Below are 22,768 nucleotides of genomic sequence, written 5' to 3'. Positions count from 1 at the left end.
AATTTTATATATTCCATGAACATAAAAATACCGATATACCTGCTGAAAACTCACCATGGTTGGAGAAAAGCTCCTCATTTTCATATCATTTATCCATATTCTTGCTACTTCTTTATTAGAAGAGTCTTTCTTTACTGCACCATTGCTTACATCAGCTAAAGAGAAAAATCAATTAATATCTTATAACAAAAATCTTGGTTTTTCCTGCAGTTTAAAAGTACACTAAATTTGCCCATTTCATAAGCCTAAAGATTTATTTTCAATGCTAAATTAAGTATAAGCATGAAAACATTCAAAGTTGCCTATAATCCTAGTTACTCAGAAAGCTGAGATCTAGGGATCACTGTTTGAAGCAAAATGTCTGAGACAGGTACAGTGGCTCAGTCCTGTAACCCTAGCTACTCAGGAGGCTGAGATCTGAGGATCGCTGTTTAAAGCCAACACGGGCACTAAAGGACCTAAGACTTTTTATCTCCAATTAACCACTAAAAAAAAGCAGAAGTGGCACTGTGCCAAGGGGTAGGGGAATATCCTTGATATAAAGAGATCAGGGACAGTGTCCAGGCCCAGAGTTCAAGCCCCACAACTGATCAAAAAAAAAAGTATGTGAGATTCAGAAGTCAATCACTTTGATATAACATACCATAGGGAAAAAAGTTGGGGCCAGGAGTTTGGCCTAGTGGTTGAGTGCTTGCCTAGCATGCACGAAGACCCAGGTTCGATTCCTTGGTACCACATACATAGAAAAAAGCCAGAAGTGGTGCTGAGGCTCAAGTGGTAGAGCTCTAGCCTTGAGAAAGTCCAAGGTCAGTGCTCAGGCCCTGAGCTCAAGCCCAGGACTGGGGAAAAAAAAAAAAAAAAAAGTTGCTATCATGAAAAATACTTACTAGCTGCTGTTGCAACTGGTGGAGCAATATTAGCAGGTGGTTTCAATTTCATAAGTTCATTAAGACTATTATTTTTTAGTAGATCCTTCAGCTGAACCTGCTCTTTTGAAGATGCAGAGGTCATGGCATTTCGGACTACCGGTGCTGACATTGAAGGGCGTGTGTTTGCAGAAGTCTGGATAAACTTTGTTAAAGTGATGGTTTGTCTATTGGTTGTTACAGGTGGTGTTTTAGTCATTACAATTGTAGATCCTAAGGCTGGAAGCTGATTTATCTGATTCAGCACAAATGTCGTAGTAGATGGAGGCTGCTGCTGGAAAACACAATGAAACATTTTACACACTGAAAAATGCTTTCTTCTCTCATATATACCCAATAAATACAGTAGACCATTTAATAATCTAAAATTAAGTCAATGGTTCATGCTTACAAACCTATGTTCTGAGGAGGCTGAGATCTGAAGACTGCATTTTGAAACCAGCTGAGGAAGAAGACAAATCCAAAAGACACATTTTTTGGGGGAGAGGGGTGGGTGGGTCTTGGGGTTTGAACTTGGCCTGGGTGCCGTCCCTGAGATCTTCAGCTTAAGACTACTTACTGCCCTACCCTTGAGCCAAGCCCCACTTCTCATTTTCTGGAGGTTAATGGAAAATAAAGAGTCTCAGGTTCTTTTGTAACAGGCTGGCTTTGAACAGTGATCCTTAGAATTCAGCCTCCAGAGTAGTTAGGATTACAGCTGTGAGCCACCATACCCACCATAGTTTTTATTTTTTTTTGCCAGGGCTTGAGCTCAGGGTCTGAACATTGTTCCTGGGCTTTTTCTTCAAGACTAGAAGCCTACCACTTGTACCACAGCGTCACTTTTGCCTTTTCTGTGTACGTGGTACTGACACAGCGTCACTTTCACCTTTTCTGTGTATGTGGTACTGAGGAATTGAACCAGGTACTTGTCTCTGTACTTGCTAGGAAAGCACTCTACCTCTAGGCCAAATACCTAGTCCATTAAAATTATTTTGACTTTACTCTTGCTCATTGGCATTTCATTTCCTATTAGTTACAAATTACCAAATTAAAACTTACGACTTGTAAGAAAACGTATAGTAAGCAGGGTGACATTTTATATAATCAAGCATAAAGAAAAGCTAACTATGATTCAGTTATTGAAATAATAAAACTAATTACAGAAAGAACTACCCCAACCTGGCACAGTGGCTCACGCCTGTCATCCTAGCTCCTCAAGGGGCTGAGATCTGAGGATCAAGGCTCAAAGCCAGCCTGGGCACAAAAGGACCTGAGGCTCTTATCTCCAATTAACCTCTAGAAAACTGGAAGTGGGGCTTGGCTCAAGGGTAAAGTGGTAGCCTTGAGCTGAAGAGCTCAGGGACAATGCCCAGGCCTAGAGTCTAAGTCCTACACCAACCCCCCCCACCAAAAAAAAAAAACTACTCTAAGTACATAACCATTAGTAAGTAATTAATCCAATTAGAGGCCTGAGCTCCTCGAAGTCCAATTTTCTGTTTTATATATTGCAAGATTCCTATTCAAGGCCAGGAGTATGGCCTAGTGTTAAGAGTGCATTCATGCACGAAGATCAGGATTCAATTCCTTGGTACTACATACATAGAAAAAAGCCAGAAGTGGTACTGTGGCTCAAGTGATAGAGCTCTAACCTTGAGAAAACTCAAGGACAGTGCTCAGGCCATGAGCTCAAATCCAGGAATGGCAAAAAAAAAAAAAGAAAGAAAGAAAAAAAGAAAGATTCCTGGCTCAATTTGTTGTTTGCCACCAGACAGGTTACACTAAAGTTCAGAACTTAGATTTAAAAAAAAACAAAAAAACATACAAGAGGGTCCAGGAGTTTGGCCTAGTGGTAGAGTGCTTGCCTAGCATGCACAAAGACCTTGGTTTGATTCCTTGCTATCACATACATAGAGAAAGCCTAAATGGTGCTGTGGCTCAAGTGGTAGAGCTCTATCCTTGAGAAAGCCCAAGGATAGCATTCAGGCCCTGAGTTCAAGCACCATTACTGGCAAAAAATTTTTAAAAAGCAAAGGAAAGGGGCCGGGAGTTTGGCCTAGTGGTTAAAGTGCTTGCCTAGCATGCAAGAAGACCCGGGTTCGATTCCTTGGTACCACGTACATAGAAAAAAGCTGAAAGTGGTGCTGAGGCTCAAGTGGTAGAGCTCTAGCCTTGAGAAAGTCCAAGGTCAGTGCTCAGACCCTGAGCTCAAGCCCAGGGCTGGCCAAAAAAAAAAAAAAAAAAGGAAAGGAAAGGAAAAAAAGAAAAATACAACTCTCAGTGATAATATGGGTGCTACTGAGTCAAAAACAAAGCCGTAAGTTAGGTGCGGTAGCTCACACCTGTAATCCTAGCTACTAAGGAGGCTGAATTCTGAGTATCAAGGTTCAAAGCCAGCCTGGGCTCCAATTAACCTCTAGAAAACAGGGAAGTGGGGCTTGGCTCAAGGGAATGGTAGTACCTTGAGCTGAAGAGCTCAGGACAGTGCCCAGGCCACAGTTCAAGCCCAATGAACAACAACAAAAAAAACATGATCCTCATCTCTCAGCTTCCTGGGCCACTTAATAGAATCAAACAGGTATGAGCCACTGGTGCCTGGCTCATAAAGCAATTTTAATTAAAGAGTGAGCTTGAGTAGGAACAAACAAGAGAAAAAAGAAAAAGATTTCTATTTGAATATACCATGTCTGTGACTATTATTAGTGTAACTAAGATAGTCTTTATACATTTCAATGTTCTCTTTCTCTCCTCAAACCACATATTTCTGCAACGCTTCTTCAGTAAGAAGGCCTTTAACTGAGCTCTTTAGCACAAGGTGAATACCTACCACAGCACCACTTTCATTTTTCTCGTGGCTAACTAGAGATAAAAAATAGTGCTTTCCTAGCATGCACTAAGCCCTGGGTTCAGATTTCTCAGTACAACATAAACAGAAAAAGGCGGAAGTAGTACTGTGGCTCAAATGGTAGAGCACTAGCCTTGAGCAAAAGCAGCTCAAGGACAGTGCCCAAGGCCTTGAATTTAAGGCCTTAGGATTGACCCCCCCCCCCAAAAAAAAAAAAAGTTTCATGGTTTCATGGACTTTCCTGCCCAGGCTGGCTTTGAACCAGGATCCTGGATATAGGATTACAGGCATGAGTCACTGGCACCTGGCTCTACTTAGTACTTTTAAATATAAACTCTTAGTAACAATAGCACAAATTATCAAAATTTATACAGTTTTTCTAATAATTTTTATCCCATTAGTTTTCAGTTAATAATTGATCAGTTTTGAAAAGGTCAGAAGAATTCTACCTTCAAAGCACAATTACTATCACATAAACACTATACAGGGGCCGGGAGTTTGGCCTAGTGGTAGAGTGCTTGCCTAGCATGCACGAAGACCGGGGTTTGATTCCTTGGTACCACATACGTAGAAAAAAGCCAAAAGTGGTGCTGAGGCTCAAGTGGTAGAGCTCCAGCCTTGAAAAAGTCCAAGGACAGTGTTCAGGCCCTGCGCTCAAGCCCAGCACTGGCAAAAACCAAAACCAAAACAAACAAAAAAAAAAAAACAAAAAACAAACAAACAAAAAAAAAACTGTACATACCCCCCAAAAGGTAAACATGAAAATAGCAAGATAATGTCTACTTCATCTTTATTTCAAGAATTTTGTGTCAATTTTATGACTTGTAATAAGCTCAACAATTTTTATTCTGTTCCAATTACCTTGAGATCCACTTAATGTTCCAAACGAATGAAATAAAAATGTTTTACTAGTAGGAGACATGGTAGGATACTGACAAAATACAAAAAAAGAGACAAACTTTCACTTTTTTTTTTTTTTTAAAGGTCTTGGGGCTTGAACTCTGGCCTGGATGCTGTTCTTGAGCTCCTCAGCTCAAGGCTACTGCCCTACCCTTAAGCCAAGCCCCACTTTCTATTTTCTGGAGGTTAATGGGAGATAAGAGTCTCATGTTCCTGGGCAGGGAGTTTAGCCTAGTGGTAGACTGCTTGCCTAGCATTCACGAAGGCGCAGGTTTGATTGCTGAGTACCACATGCACAGAAAAATGCTGGAAGTGGTACTGTGGCTCAAGTGATAGAACTCTAGTCTTGAGAAAAGTCCAAGGACAGTACTCAGGCCCTTAGTTCAGGCCCCACAACTGGGCAAAAAAAAAAAAATCTCTAGGTACTTTTGTGCCCAGGCTGGGTTTGAACCTTGATCCTCAGATCACAGCCTCCTTAGTCACTAGGATTACAGGCATGAGCCACTTCCAACCTAGCACAATTTTCACATCTTAAAAGACTACTTTTTGTTACCAACCTAGGCTATTTCAGTAGTAATGGCAAATCTGAATAACTCTTACCCTCACATTTAACAGTGCGGGAGTAGGTACAGCCTCTGGCTCTTGTTTAACAGGAACTGCTGCTTCTGTCTCCAAGCCTAGCTCTAATGGACTAAATGGCACCGACTAGGGAGAAAACAACAGAGAAATAGAGGAAGACAGCAGTAAATTCTGTTTCAAAAACAGGAATAGCAGTATTTCATTTCTTTAAAAAGTAGACAGACAAAAGAAAATAAGACTAGGGTATTGCTCCAGTGGGAGGGTTCTTGCCTAGCATGAACAAAACCAAAAAGGAAAAAAAGGTCAACAATTACATTCAAACTGAATGTAAAATCCCTATGGCAAACAGAACCCAATAATCTTTGTAAGCATAAAATCTCTCCAAAACTACACTGATACTGGTACTGATGGCTCCTGCCTGTAATCCTCATTACTAAGGAGAATGAGATTTGAAGAAAGAAAGTTGACAACCAACAAAACTCAAGTGGTAGAGTGCCAGGAGTGAGCGAAAAAGTTGAAGCAGTGCACAGGCCCTTGAGCTCAAGTCTGTGGACATGTATGCATGCTCACAAAGAAACATGTCTGTCTAAAGTACAAAGACAACTGTAAGAAACTAATGACCTACAAAACTCTATGAACGCTCTTACATTTACATATAATAACGAAGTAGAAAATGATATCGTGATTCTTATTGCAATTACTTCTACCTCACGAATGAAGACAAACAACATAAAAGTAACATTCATAGTTGCATTTTTTTTTTTTTTTGCCAGTCCTGGGGCTTAAAGTCAGGGCCTGGGCACTGTCCTTGGACACTTTTTGCTCAAGGCTAGCACTGACACTTGAGCCACTTCTGGCTTTTTCTAGGTATGTGGTTCTGGGGAATCAAACCCAGGACTTTGTGCATGCTAGGTGAGCACTCTACTACTAGGCCACGATCCCTGCCCCTCATACTTGCTTTTTTTTTTGGTGGGTCATGGGGCTTGAACTTGACCTGGGCATTGCCCCTGAGCTCTTCAGCTCAAGGCTACCACGGTACCCCTTGAGCCACAACACCACTTCCACTTTTTTAGTGATTAAGAGTCTCACAGTGTTTAGTGTCAGGGCTGGCTTTGAACCTTGACCCTCAGATCTCAGTGTCCAGAGTAGCTAGGATTACAGGGGTGAGCTGCCTGACATCATATTCTATTAAGATTTAATAATATGCATTTCCATAAGTGGAAATGTCCCTAATTCTTAATAGAGGGTTTGGAAAGCTCTTACCTGCTGCACTGGTGTGGTAGGTGTTGGAGTTGCAATCCCTGCATCACCACCATCGATATCAAAAAGGTCATTGGGACTGATTCCACTCTCACTCAAAGCAGCAAGTAGTAAATCTTGCCCTGGCTCCACCATCTGGAGAACAGAGTAGTAAATGTGAAGATGGAAACTTGAGGTGAAATAAGTATTTACTCATCTTTATACAGAAACAATCCAATATTTTTTACTAGACATTCATTCAGTATTTCTGTGTCATGGAAAGAGACTAAAGAGAAATGGTCTTAGATTCTAGGAAACCCACACTAAAACAGAAAGGATAGTGAAGTATGTAATTATAACAAGAAGGTATGTCAACAAAACACTATAGGAACACAAAAGAAAAAAGTGAAAAGGCCAGGCACGGTGGCTTACTCCTGTAATCCTAGCTACTCAGGAGGCTGAGATGTTAGGATCAAGGTTCAAAGCCAGCCCGAGCACAAAAGGACCTGAGACTCTTCTCACCAACTAACCTCTAGAAAATGGAAGTGGGACTTGGCTCAAGGGTGGGGCAGTAGCCTTGAGCTAAAGAGCTCAGGGACCATCGGCCACGCCAAACTCAAGCCCCATGACCCACCAAAAAGAAAGAGAGAAAGAGAGAAAGAAAGAGAGAGAGAGAGAGGGAGGGAGGGAGGGAGGGAGAGAGAGAGGGAGAAAAAAGAGAACACTACCTTGGTAGGGAGGTGGCATGTGTGACAATAGAGCTGAGTCCAAAGGAAGAAATCACAAGTAGACAAAAATCTTGTGGACACTGCAATCACATTCAAATCCTTAAGGACTATGATTGGAGCTATCAAAATGGGTGTGAAAGCTCAACGAAGGCTTAAAAAAAAAAGCACTGTGCTCATGACCTGACTTAAAGGATTGTATCCCCTTTAATAACTACATAATAATTAACAACAGTAATAAAGAGGCTGAGGTTGAAGATGGGGACAATCTACCACAGCCTCATCCATCATTCTAGAGCATTTACTTAATCATGTCAAGAACACAGGTTGCTAAAAGTTTTCAAATACAGGACTATTGGACACAGTACATTTGCCAGGAGTTTGGCCTAGTTGTAAAGTGCTTGCCTAGCATGCCCGAAGACCAGGGTTTGATTCTGCAATACCATGTACATAGAAAAGAGCTAGAAGTGGTGCTGTGGCTCAAGCCAGCACTACTTCCACCTTGAGAAATCTCAAGGACAGTGCTCAGCCCTGAGTTCAAGGCCCAGGACTGGAAAAAAAAGAAAAGAAAGATTACTAAACAGTGTGGAAGAATGAAGAGGAGCAGACGAAAATACAGTCATGAATCCAATATCTATCCTACAAAATTAAGAGGCTGGTAATTGTGGCATAGTGGTAGTGTTTACTTAGCATGCATGAAACTCAAGGTTCAATCCCCCAGTACCACAAAACAAAACAGAAAACTAAGAAGAGTGAAGGAAGGGGTGCAGTGAGGAGGGGTGGGAGAAAGTGTTGAAATGGGTTTCATTGATTAGATATATGGTACTCCTAAATTGCTTTCTTAAATGGCAACTCCTTTGTACAACTACTTAAACAAAAATATTAAGGCATTGGGGGGCAGGTTGCTCACATCTATAATCCTAGCTACTCAAGAGGATGAGATCTGAAGATATCAGTTCAAAGTCAGCCTGTGCAGATAAGTCTGTGACTTTTTTTTTTTTTTTTTGGTTGGTGGTGGAACTTGGAACTCTGGACCTGGGTGCTATCTGTAAGCTCTTCAGCTCAAGGCTACTACCCTATCCCTTTGAACCACAACACCACTTCTAGTCTTCTGGTACTTAATTGAGAGCCAGGAACATGGCCTAGTGGTATCTTGCTCGCCTAGCATACATGAAGCCCTGGGTCCTATTATCCTGAACCACATGCACAGAGAAACTGAGAAGTAGCACTGTGGCTCAAGTAGCAAGAGTGCTAGCCTTGAGCAAAAAGTGTCCAAGGACACTGCCCAGGCCCTGAGCTCAATCTCCAAGAGTGGCAAAAAAAAAAAGTGTGCTGAGGCTGGCTTAGAACCATGACCCTCATATCTCAGCCTGCCGAGTAGCTAGGATTACAGGCATGAGCGCGGCTATTTTGTTTTACCACTTGAGCCACAGCACCACTTCAGACTTTGTGCATGTTAGGTAAGCACTCTACCAAGCTCCAAACCGGCTTCATTTGTGATGGTAGTAGTACTGGAGTTTGAGTGCAAGACCTTCAAAGCAAGTGCTCTATCACGGAAGCCATGTCCCCACACATTTGCAATTTAGAAAACAAAAACAAAAAACAATAAAAGAAAACTTCCTAACTGGCACTATGGCTCACACCTGTAATCCTAGCTACTCAGGAGGCTGAGATCTGAGGTTCAAGGTTCAAAGCCAGCCCAGGCACTAAAGACTGAGATTCTTATCTCCAATTAACCTCTAGAAAATGGGAAGTGGGGCTTGGCTCAAGGGTAGGGAGGTAGCCTTGACTTGAAGAGCTCAGGGACAACAACCAGGCCAAGTTCAAGAAGCCTCATGATCCACAAAAGAAATGAAAAGAAAGAAAAAGGAAGAAAGAAGAAAAAAAGTGATGAATGAAAGCTTTTTACAATGCATCTTTACAATGAGAATTAAAAATACACAGGAGCTAGGCACCAATGACTGAGGCCTTCAATTCTAGCTACTCAGGAGGCTGAGATCCAAAAATCCAGTCCAGGCAAAAGGAATGTCCAGGAGATTCTTCCCCACCTCCAATTAACCACCAAAAATCTACAAGTGGAGCTGTGGCTCAAATAATAGAGTGCTTAAGGACAGTATCCAGGCCTTGAGTTCAAGTCTCAGGACTGACACCCAAAAAAAGTAAACAAATAGGGCCAAGAGTTTGGCATGGGGTAGAGTGCTTGCCTAGCATGCAGGAAGGCCTGGGTACAAAATACATAGAAAAGCTGGAAGTGGAGTTGTGGCTCAAGTGGCAGAGCCCTACCCTTGTGGGAAAAGCTCATGAACAGTGAGCGCTTAGGCCCTGAGTTCAAGTTCCAGCACTTGCAAAAAATCAATCAATCAATCAATCAATAATTACTTCCTATTGTAAACATTAAAAAAATAAATCTGGCTGAATTTCAGTGATTCATGCCTATCTTTCTACCTACCTAGAGGCTAAGATAAGGAAGATCTAAACAAAGAAATTTGCCAAATCCCTTCTCAACCAGTTTCTGGACCTGGTAGTACTGTTTATATGGGAGGTTGAGATTGAGAGGATCCGAGTCCCAGATCAAGGGTGTGGTAGCATGTAACTGTTATCCCAGCAATGGCAGGAATCAAAAAACAGGGGACTGTGGGGGAAGCATATATCACAGCAGGATGCAACACACAGTTTCCAAGATAACCAGCATAGTGTAGGGGGTTGGAATGTCTACAATCCTACTGAAGAGGCTGAGACTGAAGAATCACAATTTGAAGCCAGCTTGGATGGACAAATATGACACTTTTATGTCTAATTAAACAGCAAAACGCACAAGCAGTAGAGCTGAGCCTTGAGCAAATAAATATGTGAGCAGGAAAGCAGGAGATCCTGAGAATTTGAGTTTAGGTCCCAGAACTGTCAACAAAGAAAAACAAGTATAACCCCAGTACCACCACACAGACAGTTTCAAAACTGCTTTACAAAAGTAATAATGAGGAAGAAGTCAGAGATAGAGAAAGTGACACACTTTTTTCTCATCCAGTCCTGGGGCTTCAACTCAGGGACTAGAAACTGTTCCTGAGCTTCTTTTGCTCAAGGATATCATTCTACCACTTGAGCTACAGTGCCACTTCCACCCTTTTCTGTTTATGGGGTACTGAGGAATTGAACTCAGGGCTGCATGCATGCTTTAGGCAAACACTCTACCACTATGCCATATTCCCATCCTTGACATACTTTTTTTTTAAGCACTGGAGCTTGAACTCAGGGCCTTAAAAGCTCTACCACTTGAGACATACACATAGTCCTTTAGCTTTTAGTTTTTTTGCTTTGTTTTCAGATAAAATCTCAGGTGTTTGCCTGGAATGGTTTTGGACCATTACAGACATGTACTCTCATATCCAGCTTGAAATTTTGATTTTTTTGGGGGGGGGGAGGGCAGTCCTGGGGCTTGAATTCAAGGCTAACTCAAGGGTTAATCAAGGCTAACACTCTACAAGTTGAGCCACAGCACCACTTGCAGCTTTTTCTGTATATGTGACAGCAAGGAATGGAGCCCAGGGCTTTGTGCATGTTAGGCAAATAATCTATCACTAGGCCATACTCCCCACCCATATTTTTTAAATTAATACTCCACCCAAAAATCAAGACTTGAACTCAGGACCTCACACTTAATTTTCTGTCTAGGCTGGCTTCAAACCTGGATCCTCTAGACCTCCACCACCTCAGTAGCTAGGATTACAGGTGAGCCATGAGCATCCAGCCCCAACTTGTTTTTTGTGAAACAGGGTCTCACAGATCTGGTTATGTCTACCCTGGGATGACACAGGTCTTATTTACTACTCTATATAATTCAGATGGTTTTCTTTTGTACAGGTAAGTATTGGGGTTTGAACTTGGAGCCTCATGCTCTTACCTGGCTTTTATGCTCAAGTCTTGCACTTTACCACTGAACCACATCCCCACTTCTAGCTTTTTGCTTGTTAAGAGATAAAAAGTCTTACTCGCACAGATTTTTCTGAACACTGATTTCAAACTGAAATCCTCAATTCTCAATTCCCCTGAGTAGCTTGGATTACAGGCATGAACCACAGACCCTAAGCCTAAAATGATTTTGTTGTTGTTTTAAATTTAATTTTATTGTGAAGGTCATGAACAGAGGGGTTCCAGTTACATACATAAGGTAACGAGAGGGGCAGAAGCATGGCCTAGTGGTAGAGTGCTCAATTAAAATGCATGAAGTCCTGGGTTCAATTCCTTGGTATAACATACACAGAAAAACACAAAAGTGGAGCTGTGGCTCAAGTGACAGGGAACTAGCCTTCTGTAAAATGTGCCCAAGGACTAGCAAAAAAAAAAAAAAAAAAAGGTAATGAGTACAGGTCTTGCAGCATGTTGTCATTACCCACTCTCCTCAGATGATTTTGATACTTTATGGTCAGATTTCCCTCTTCTTCTTCTTCTTTTTTTTTTTTTTTGTGGCCATGATGGTTCACACCTGTAAACCTAGCTACTCAGGAGGCTGAGATCTGAGGATTGCAGTTCAAAGCCAGCCCGGGCACAAAAGAACCTGAGACTCTTATTTCCAATTAACCACCAGAAAACTGGAAGTGGTGCAGTGGCCCAAGGGGTAGGGCAGTAGCCTTGAACTGAAGAGCTAATAGACAAGAGTCCAGGCTCAGAGTTCAAGTCACACGACCGACCAAAACTAAATAAATGAAATTTCAGTATAAAACAGGAAATTATTGCAAAGCATATACAGAGTGCAAACATTTCGTGAAATTTTATTAGATATGTACGTATATACCACTAAGCCACATGCCCAGCCCAGAAACTACTTTTACACAGGCAAATCAAGGCAACCTAGCCACTCACAGAATGTTAGGTTACTCTTTCTGGAGAGAAGACATCTGAGTGCTCTTCTCAAAGACTAGAAATGATCAAAATACATCTAAGGTTTTAAAGGCCAATGCTCTCCACTCCACCATTCCCTGGCAGTACTGGAGTTTTAACTCAGGGACCTGCAGGTGCTCTACCACTTAAGCCATGCCTCCAACCCTGGAAACTGATCACTTTTAAAAACATGGAAAGGCCAGGAGTTTGGCCTAGTGGTAAGAGTGCTTGCCTAGCAGGCACAAAGACCCAGGTTCGATCTCTCGGTACCACATACACAGAAAAGAGCAGGAAGTGGTGGAGTGCTAGCCTTGAGAAAGTCCAAGGACAGTGCTCAGGCCCTGAGCCAAGCCCAGGACTGGCAAAAAAAAAAAAAACATGGAAAGAGGGCTGGGAGTTTGGTGTAGTGGTAGAGTGCTTCCTTGTGTGCACCAAGACCCGGGTTCAATTCCTTGGAACCACATACATAGAAAAAAAGCTGAAAATGCCAGAAATGGTGCTGTGGCTCAAGCGCTCAGGCCCTGAGTTCAAGCCCCAACACTGGCAAAAAAACAAAAACAAAAACAAATACATGGAAAGGTGAGTCGGGGATGTGGCTTAGTGGTAGAGTGCTTGCCTAGGATGCATGAGGTCCTGGGTTCAATTCCTCTGTACAACAGAAAGAGAAAAATCTGAAGTGCTGTGGCTCAAGTGTTAGTCTTGAGCAAAAGAGGCTTGAACTCAGGGCCCTAGGACAGCCATACTCCCCAGAAAACATAGAAAGGTGAAGCATACCTGTAATCCCAACACTTGAGAAGATAATATTAAGTGCAAGGCCTCTTTGGACTAACTACCCAGCAAAGTCATGTCTCAGGAAAAAAAAAGCAAGGCCTTGAGAAAGCTCAAGAAACAGTGCTCAGGCCCTGAGTCCAAGCCCCAGAACTGACCCCACCCCCCAAAAAAAGCCTTAACATATAACAACATTCAAGTAAGCCACTATTCAGGCTTTCATTTTGAACACTTGTCCAGAAACTAAAGTGAGTTGCACAGAACAAAGTTAAACGGAGAAGTAAGCAAAAGTCAAGGAACTACAGGTGCATCCTTTAGTCACCAAAATAATCTAACATTTTTAGGGGAGGAGGGGAAAAAAATGGGAGACCTAGTATAACTGGGATTTCAGCATTCCCATCTGAAAACAACTTTAAAATAAAAAAAAACACATTTCCTTCCTTTCAAACTTAATGCCCCTCTTGATCGTCAGTATTAAATTCTGCATTTCATCCCAGAAATTCTGTATAAATCTCTTGTGCAATGATGATGATTTTCCCATTGCTTATGAAAAGCAATTCTGATCGCTGGAAAGCACTGGGTAAACAGACTCCTCCTGCACTTTGGTGGCAGAATTGTCTGCAAGTGTAAACTAGGTACAGACAGCATTAGGACATGATGTTTGCTGGACCCCCCCCACCCACTCTCTCCACCCTCAACACTTCAGACATCCTATTCCATCTACTGCTGGTTGTCCGGAGATTATGAAAAGTTTAACTCCGCATAAAGTGCTAACAGTCAACTTTGAAAGGTCAAAGGGGACCAGTTTTTAACCTTCCCTCAACACGTGTTCAGTACAAACTTCCGGGTGCAGTTACAATTGGCTGCCCAATTCAATGGATAAAAACGTTGCTTTGACTCCCATTTTCTTGCCGGTTCTTTCCCACGTTTTTCAACCAGCGCCTCCAAAAAAACAAAAGCCTCCCACAGTAAACGGGGCACGTACATAAAAAGAGCTTCTCTGGGAGAGGATCAAGTTAGTGGTCCGCAAACATTAACTAAACACAAGCACAAAGCCCGGGTGGAAAGGGGAGGAGCTGTCTACCAGGGTCAGGAAAGAAACAATCACCGGGCTCGGCAACATCCGAATCTCTCCGGCGGCTAAACCCACCCCAAGCCACTTCGGGGAAACCACCAGCAGACACTGCTTTGGGGAACTTGGATGCTCGGTGCACCACACACTTGAAAAGTAACAAGCAAACGCCCAACCGCCATTCCCCTGAACGCACGGCTCCCCTTAGGGCTGGGGAGGCGAGCTCGCCGGCTAGCAGCGAAGCTTAGCTGCCACCCGGCAAGGCGTGGAGCTGTCCCCACGTGTCCCCGCACCGTCCCCACCCGCCGAGGAGCCGGGTCGGGGGGACCCCGCCGCCGCCGGCCCTGTCGTCCCCCCCGGCCTCGCTCGCCCGAAGCCGGGCGCCCTGGTCCGGCAGGAGCACTCGGGAAAGATCCCGATCTCACTTTCGCGGCCGGTGCCGGACCCCGCGGCCCCGAGTCGCGGTGGGGAGGAGGAAGCAGCACGGCGACTCGGGGCTGCCGGCGTGCTCCCGGACAGCGCGGCTCTCCGAGCCGGGAGCGAGCCCCACGCGCGGGGACCGCAGGGCCGGCGCTGCCGAGTCGCCCGCGGGACCCCGGCGCTGCGGCTGCGGGGGGCGGCAGAGCCGGGAGGCAGGCCCGAGACCCGGAGGGGAGGGGGCTGCGGGGCGCCCCGCTCGGACCCCGAACGAGGTGGGAGTGGAAGGCTGTCCGGGAGGGCGAGTGTGAAAGGAGAAAAGGGCTGAGGGGAGGACTTACTTTCCCCGCGGGACACGACGCCAGGACAGCTCCTCCCGGGCGGCGAGGGCTTCAGACGCCGGGAGCGACGGGAGAAGAGGCGGAGGCGGCGGAGGCGGAGGCGGCGGCGGCGGCGGTGGCGGTGGCGGCGGTGGTAGCGGTGGCGGCGGCGGCGGCGGCGGCGGCGGCAGCAGCAGCGGCGTCTGGCTCTGCCTACCTCCCCGCCGCCATCTTAACGCCCCTCCCCCGGTCCCCCCACCCTGTGAGGCGGGGACGGGGCGGGGCCACGGCTCCGCGTCGCGCGCACTCCGCGGCCCCACGTGACTTCCTCCCCCCTCGCGGCCCTCTCCTCCACGCCCCGCCTCCTCCGAGCTGAAGGAAGGTGGCTCCCCCCCCCATCCCGACCACCCCAGGCTTTCGCCACCATGAAGAAGGACTCGGCCGGCTCCCGCCGGCGATACCGGTGATTGGATCCAGTGAAATTCCGGAACCCAAACGGTCCATTCCCGCGGCCTAGGGTGGGCGAGGGGGCCGGGTTCCCGCGGAGGGGGAGGGGGAAGGCCAAGGCCGCCTAGGACGGTCACGTGCCCGCTGCTTCCGCCGGCACGCTCCCGCTCTCCTCGCGAGACTTCCGTTACCCCGCCCTCCCCCCCGCGGCCTGTCGGGAAGAAGGTCGGCGCTCTGGGGCGCCCCCGGGAGGTCAGCCGGCGCGCCGCGCGCATGCGTGGGGAGGGACCCCGCTTTCCAAGTCGGACTAGGAGGGGCTGCGGCTGCCTCCCGAGCCCCGTGGTTTTGGGGTGACGACCCCCGCTAAGTGGCCTTATGGCGGGGGTGTGTGTGTGTTTTGTTTCCTTTTCCACTTGGTAGAGCCCTTCCTTGTCTGGGCACCGTAGAAAATCACTCAGTCACGGCTGGCTCAGCGCTTTACCAGACGAGACCCCGCGGGCCCGGAGGGCGCCGCGCCCGCAGCCCGGCCCGCAGCCCGGCCCGCGGCGCTCCCTGCCGCTCTCCTCCGCCCCGGGACGCCGGCGAGGCCCGGACCCGGCGCGGACGGCGGTTGGACTCGGGGCCTCGGGGCTGGCCGGGCCCCGCCCGCGGCCGTTGGGTCGTTGCGACGGTTACTTAGGGGGTCGGGGGGGGGGGGGGGCGGCGCGGCTGGGGCTCCACGAGCTCTCGCCGGTGTCCGTGCACGTTTTTAAATTCCGAAGGACCCCTTGGCTAATCATTTCCATTTTACTTGTTCTGTCTTCCCTTCCTTCCTTTCCTCTTCCAATTTTTTTTAAGTCCCTTGTTTTGCCTTGGCAAAACTTAAAATGTGTGTGTGTATGCATGCCAGTACTAAGGCTCTGTCTTAATGTCTAGCTTTTTTACTCAAGGCTGATACTCCACCACTTGAATTATGCCTGCAATGTCTGCCTTTTTGCTGGTTAATGAAAGGTAAGAGTCTCACAGAGAGACTTCTCTGCCTGGTACGGGCTTCAAACCCACATCCACAAATCTCACCTTCCTGCGATGCTAGGATTAGGGGAGGCATGAGCCACCAAATGATTTCTTCTACTAGTTACACTTTGGGTGTTTTACAATTAAATATGGAACCATTTAGACTTGATTTTTTTTTTTTTTGCCAGTCATGGGCCTTGAACTCAGGGCCTGAGCACTGTCCTTGGGCTTTCTCAAGGTTAGAGCTCTACATTTGAGCCACAGTCACCAGTTTTTGTTTTGTTTTGTTTTTCTATGCATATGGTACAGAAGAATCAAACCTGGGTCTTCTTGCATGCTAGGCAAGCACTCTACCACTAGGCCAAACTCTTGGTCCTAGAGATGATTTTGAAAGACTACAACTCATCACACCTATACTAAAGCCTATAATGACAAAAATAAAGGTATTTCCACAAAACAAGGACTTTATCTTGCACATTGCTATTCATTAGGCTGACAGGATACTGCAGAAGACAAATGGGTACTGCCAAGGTTATGTCTGGGCATCCAAGCTGTCTGCATAATCACCTTGAACCTAACTGAAAGATTAATTCAGTTAGGCCTATAATCCTAGCTAGTCTTGAGGCTGAGATCTGAGGATTACAGTTTAAAGCTAGTCTGAGGGTGGAGAGCATGGCCTAGTGGTAGAGTGCTTGCTTGCCTGGATTCCTCAGTACCAAATATAGTGAAAGCTGGAAGTTGTGCTGTGGCTCAACTGGTAGAGTGCTAGCCTTGAGAAAGCCCAAGGACAGTGCTTAGGCCCTGAGTTCAAGCCCCAGATTGGCTAAATAAATAAAGCTAACCTGGGTAACAAAGTCCATGAGACTGGCAAAAAAAAAAAAAAAAAAAACAACACAAGTAACAGAATTAAAGGGTGAGGGCCAGGAGTTTGGCCTAGTGGTAGAATGCTTGACTAGCATGCATCAAGACCCAGGTTCAGGGCTGGGAGTTTGGCCTAGTGGTAGAGTGCTTACCTAGCATGCACAAAGACCCAGGTTCGATTCCTCGGTACCCCAGATACATAGCAAAAAGCCAGAAGTGGTTCTGAGGCTCAAGTGGTAGAGCTCTAGCCTTGAGAAAGTCCAAGGACAGTGCTCAAGCCCTGAGCTCAAGCCCAGGACTGGCAAAAAAAAAAAAAAAAAAGACCCAGGTTCGATTCTTTGGTACCACATACATAGAAAAAAGCCGGCAGTGGTGCTCAGGCTCAAGCGGTAGAGCTCTAGCCTTGAGAAAATCCAAGGACAGTGTTCAGGCCCTGAGTTCAAGCCCAGGACTGACCAAAAAAAAAAAAAAGAAAGAAAGAAAGAAAGAGGACTTGTTCATCAGGAGTCAACAAAGTAAAAAAAAAAATAGGCTCCAAGTAGTACAGGTTTGAACCTCATTGTATGGGGTAAGCTCAAGCCAAAAAAAAAAAGCAAAGTTGAAGACTCCCATTCTCAACCAATAGCCAGCTGGGTGGTAGTATACACCTTTCATCACATTTATGGATGGAGCACAATGGCTGTGTCATTTCAGCAATGTTTGAAAGCAAAAGTATCAGGACTAAAAGCAAAGCTAGTGGGGTGCTGGTGGCTCACACCTGTAATCCTAGCTACTCAGGAGGCTGAGATCTGAGAATCACAGTTCACCAGCCTAGGTACAAAAGTCCATGAGACTCATCTCCACTTAAGCACCAGAAAACGAAAAATAGTGGTTTGGCTCAGGTGGTAGAGTGATAACATAAGGCAAGATAGGCTAAGATCTGAGTGAAGTTCATGGTTCAAAGCGAGCTGGGCAGACAAATCTGAGAAAAACTGTCTCCAGCAAAAAGTCAAACATGGAGCTGTGGCTCAAGTGGTAGATAACACCAGCCTCAAGTGAAAAAGCTAAAGGACAGCACTGAGACCCTGAGTTCACATCCCATTACTGGCATGCATGTGTACACACACCAACACACACACACACTTGATAGAGTTTGAATTGTATCTCCCAGAAAGTGACACATTGTAATTCTAATCCACAGCACTTTGGATGTAACCGTATTTGGAGATAAGGTTGAATCTAATCAAGTTGAAATGAGGTCATTAGGGGGGGCTCTGAGTCAATGTGACTGTCTTGTTATTAAGAAAAAAAATTAAAAAAGAACAGTGTGGGAAGATTGCAGGAAACTTCTACAAGCCTGGGAACAGGAAGAGATGTCCAGAAACAACTGACCACAGAACAGAAGATGAAGGTGTTTACTCGCGCTAAGTCCTCATAACAAATCCAAGACACCTTTCAGATCAGCCATCTTTCCTAATGTGAGAAATCATAACCAGGCACCTGCTACATGACCTTCCATTCCATTACACATTCTGGAATTTAATTACAGAAACTTTAGAAAATTAATACACCTACTAACAACATCCTTCAAAAGGCTGGTATATTGCCAGGAACCAGTGACTGTGACCTGGAGCTACTCAGGAAAATGAGATCTGAGAATCACAAAGCCAGCCCAAGCAGGAAAATCCAATCTGCGGGACTGATTTCCAATTAACCATCAAAAGATTATGTCTCAGTATGTTGAAAATGAACTATACAACTTGTGATCAGGGACAGGAATGAAAAACTAGGAAAGAGCAAAGGAAGGCATAGGATTTATTATACCAAAAGATAATCATTACCTGGCTTAGGGAACAGTAACCACTCTGTAATAACAAGAAAAGGTAGACATCAAGCCATGTGCTAGTGGCTGACATCTGTAATCCTAGCTAGTCAGGAAACAGAGATGATGCTCGCAGTTGGAAGCCAGCCCAAGCAGAAAATGGGTGGGATTCTTATTTCCACTTAACTACAAAAAAAAAAAAAAAAAAAAAAAAAAGGGCCAGGAGTTTGGCCAGTGATAGGTTGCTTGCCTAGCATGCATGAAGCCCTGGGTTTGATTCCTTGGTATCACACATACAGAAAAAGTTGGAAGTAGAGGCTGGGAGTTTGGCCTAATGGTAGAGTACTTGCATAACATGCATGAAGACCCAAGTTTGACTCCACCATCATTTCCATACCACATACATAGAAAAAATCTGGAAGTGGTGCTGAGGCTCAAGTTGCAGAGTGCTAGCCTTGAGGAAAGCCCAAGGACAGTGCTCAGCCCTGAGTCCAAGTCCCAGGACTGTTAAAAAAAAAAATAGCCAGGTGTGGTGGTTCATGCCTGTAATCCTAGCTTTTCTGGAGGCTGAGATCTGAGGATCAAGGTTCAAAGCCAGCCCAGGCACTAAAGACTGTGAGACCTGTGAGACTCATATCTCCAATTAATCACTAAAAAAGTGGACGTGGGGGCTGGAAGTTTGGCCTAGTGGTTAAAGTGCTTGCCTAGCATGCATGAAGACCCGGGTTCGATTCCTCAGTACCACATACATAGAAAAAAGCCGGAAGTGGTGCTGAGGCTCAAGTGGTAGAGCTCTAGCCTTGAGAAAGTCCAAGGATAGTGCTCAGGCCCTGAGGTCAAGCCCAGGACTGGCAAAAAAAAAAAAAAAGTGGACGTGGGGCTGTGGCTCAAGGGGTAGGGTGGTAGACTTAAGCTGAAGAGCTCAGGGACAGTGCTCAGGTTCAGAGTTCAAGCCCCATGACCCACAAAAAAAAAAAAAAGCCAAAGTGGTGTGAAGGCTCAAGTGATAGAGCACTCACTAGCTTTCAGCACTAAAGCTGAGGAACAGTACCAAGGTTTTGAGTTCAAACTCCAGGAATGGCTACGGCTCAGTCAGACACCAATGGCTCATGCCTTATAATGGAAACTACTCAGGAGACCAAATTCTGAAAATTGTGATTTCAAGACAGTGGCAGGAAATTCCAATGGACCACCAAAACGCTGGAAATGAGCTGTGACTCAAGTAATGACTAGAGTTGAGCTCAGGGATATTGTATAAACCCTGAATTCAAGGCCCATGATTAGTGCAGGTGCACACACACACACACAATTCTCAGAAATAAAATAATGTTCATTTATCCCTTTAAACTCACAAATTGAAAGTCTTCTGGAAACAAAAACAAAGCCTCACTGGAAAGAAAAACCCCATTCTTTGGTCCTTTTCTGGGTGTGTGCTACTATTATAGCTTAAACTTAGGGCTTTGTCCTCTGTTTTTTCACTCAAAGTTGGCATCCTATTACTTGAACTGCACTTCCAATAAAAAATGACATTGAAGGCTGGGAATGTGGCTTAGTGGTAGAGTGCTTGTCTGGCATGCATTAAGCCCTGGGTTAGATTCCTCAGAACCACATACACAGAAAAAGCCAGAAGTGGTGCTGTGGCTCAAGTGGTAGAGTGCTGGTCTTGAGCACAGAGAGGCTCAGGAACAGTGCCCAGTCCCTAGGACTGGGGGGGTGGGGAGGGAAAGCCCGGCCAAGGAAGTAAACCCGGGTCTTCATGCATGCTAGGCAAGCACTCCACCACTAGGCCACACTCCCTGGCGGGGAGCTGGTGTTCACGCCTGTAATGTTAGCTGCTCAGGAGGCTGAGATTCGAGGATCGCAGTTCAAAGCCAGCACCGGCATGAAAGTCCGTGACACTCTTATGTCCAGCTAAACCACCAGAAAACCAAAATGGTGCTGTGGCACAATGGCAGAGCGCTAGCCTTGGAGCTGAAGGGCTCAGGGACAGGTCCCGAGTTCAAGCCCCACGAACGACAAAAAATGAGTTTTTTTTTTTAATAAACCTTGCAAGCCTAGAAAGGAATGATCCACCTTGACTTCTGAGCAAGCAGGGCTTCTCTGATGCCAGGGAAAGGTCGGGAGGGTCAAAGGTCAGGTTCCGGTCAAGCCCTCGGAAAAACCGGAAGTGCCAGATCAGGTTCTCTCAGCCTGAGCCTTCAACAGCGATTCTAAATCACCCGGGCGGAGCTTCAGCATGGAGTGGGCGGGGCTTGCATCTCCCCCAATGGCCGCGCAGGTCTCCTTCAAGCTCAGCCAATCAACGCCGAGGAACGGGCAAATTTAAACCCCCTCCACCTTCCCCGCCGGGACGCGTCCCGCAGGCGTTTGTAAAAGTGTGGCTTGTGGCCCCGCCCCCGGGCGGAGGCGGGGACTGGGGCGGGATCTTCTCGCCAGCCCGCCTATCCTGGCAGCGAACCTGCGGAGGAGCGGGGGACTGCGCCAATCGGGGCGAGCAGCTGCAGCTGCCCCGAGCAGTTGGCTACAGTTGTTTTAACTTTTTTCGAAAGCTCCGTTTCCCGGGAGATCCCCGGTGGTGACAGTGCCGGGCCATGGCTAAAGGTATTTGTCCGGTGTCCCGGCCTGGTGGGTGGGGGTGGACGATGGATAGGGAATTCGCGCTGGAGGGAGCCGGGGTGGCGAGAACAGTGGCGGGTGGAGCGTGGGACCCGGGAGGGCGTCGGGAGGGGGCTGTGCGGAACCTTCCCTTCCGACCCCCAGCTCCCGTGACCCTGCCGTGCCTCGGTTTCCCTTTCCGGAGCGTGGGTGCCCGGTGGCGTTGCCTCTCCACAGTGGATGCGGGTGTCCAAGCTCCAGGGGTACCGAGGCTCCGGGGAATGGCTGTTGGCGGGCAGGGTGGCGTGGGGCTCCGTCCGCTGGGGGCCCTCCTTGGGGCGCAGGTCGGTAACCTACGTCTGGGGGAGCGCGTTGGAGTGAACGCCGCCGCCGGCGCCCTGAGTCAGCTCGGCGCCGCGGGGCGGGGCGGGCTCCGTGGCCCGGTTTGGGGTGGGAAGGGCCCCCGGGCGCCTCCCGGGACCCCGATGGCCCTGCCTGCGGTCCACCTTTGCATACTCAGTTCGCTCTCTGGATCCTGATGATGCCCACGTTACGCGGCAGAGATCTCCGACCGCTGGTCATTCCGGGCCGCCGATTCGCCCTGGCGCCCAGGAGCCGAAAACTTAAGCTTAACAGTTGAGTAAAATGAATATGTTTATTTTGTAGCCCAGACTAGCTTAAGGCTCTGGATCCTCCTGCCTCAACCTCCCTTATGCAGGGATTTTACAGGCAGGAGTCACCCACTTTGTCCTTGGCTTTACAATTTCTTACTTAAAAAAAAAAAAAGTGGGGGGGGGGGCCCTGGAACGTGGCCTAGTGGTGGAGTGTTCACCTGGCATGCATGAAGCTCTGAGTTCGATTCTCAGGTACCACGTACACAGAAAAGGCTGGAAGTGGTGCTGTGGCTGGAGAGAAAACCCGAGGACAGTGCTCAGGCCCTGAGTTCAAGCCCAGAATTGACAAAAAAAAAAAAAAAAGGCTGGGATATGCCAGTTTCCTCGAAATTCCAAGACAACATATTTTAGTAAGAATTTGCTTTACTGCAGTATGCTCTTATAGCAAAAATAATGAAACCATGAAGCATTCAACAGATTCTCATTGGCGCCCCTTGTTTTCAGACCCTGTACTCAATTATCTATTCCCCCATCAGTCTAATAGGGTCTTTGAGGACAAGATTGCCTCAGATTCCTTTTTTTTCTTCTCTCTCTCTCTCTGTCTCTCTCTCTGTCTGCCCCTCTCTCTCTCTGTCTCCTCTGTCTCTCTCTCCCTTCCTCCCTGACTCCCTCCCTCCCCCTCCTCCCCTTCTCTCTTTCATGCCATTCCTGGGACTTGAAGACAGGACCAGGTCACTGTCCCTGAGCTTCTTTTGCTCAAGGCTGGCACTTTACCACTTGATCCACTTCTGGCTTTTCTGCTTATGTGGTAC

General features: G+C 46.6%; 2 protein-coding genes across 6 annotated transcripts in view; one reads left to right on the top strand and one right to left on the bottom strand.

The window, feature by feature from the left end:
• Window positions 1–14,774, bottom strand: part of Sbno1 (strawberry notch homolog 1) — a 49,210-nt gene extending 34,436 nt beyond the window's left edge. Inside the window, exons 1-5 of one of the 4 annotated variants that reach the window (XM_090319898.1) lie at window positions 14,667–14,774; window positions 6,493–6,624; window positions 5,251–5,355; window positions 888–1,200; window positions 55–155 (exon numbers count right to left, since the gene is read on the bottom strand). In XM_090319898.1, the coding sequence (XP_090176024.1) occupies window positions 55–155; window positions 888–1,200; window positions 5,251–5,355; window positions 6,493–6,624 (651 nt within the window). In that variant the 5' untranslated portion in view covers window positions 14,667–14,774. The remainder of the gene's footprint in view (window positions 1–54; window positions 156–887; window positions 1,201–5,250; window positions 5,356–6,492; window positions 6,625–14,666) is intronic. The other 3 variants (XM_090319899.1, XM_090319900.1, XM_090319902.1) reach the window with 3 other exon arrangements.
• A 6,499-nt stretch (window positions 14,775–21,273) lies between these two features.
• Window positions 21,274–22,768, top strand: part of Kmt5a (lysine methyltransferase 5A) — a 22,211-nt gene continuing 20,716 nt past the window's right edge. The window contains exon 1 of one of the 2 annotated variants that reach the window (XM_090319893.1): window positions 21,274–21,348. In XM_090319893.1, coding sequence (XP_090176019.1) covers window positions 21,339–21,348 — 10 coding nt within the window. In that variant the 5' untranslated portion in view covers window positions 21,274–21,338. The remainder of the gene's footprint in view (window positions 21,349–22,768) is intronic. The other variant, XM_090319895.1, reaches the window with a different exon arrangement.

This window comes from Megascapheus bottae, chromosome 28, assembly GCF_031878675.1.
Source record: "Megascapheus bottae isolate mThoBot1 chromosome 28, mThoBot2.hap1, whole genome shotgun sequence".
Lineage (NCBI taxonomy): Eukaryota > Metazoa > Chordata > Mammalia > Rodentia > Geomyidae > Megascapheus > Megascapheus bottae.
Note: the sequence above shows the minus strand (reverse complement) of the source record. Positions and strands in the feature narration are given on the sequence as shown.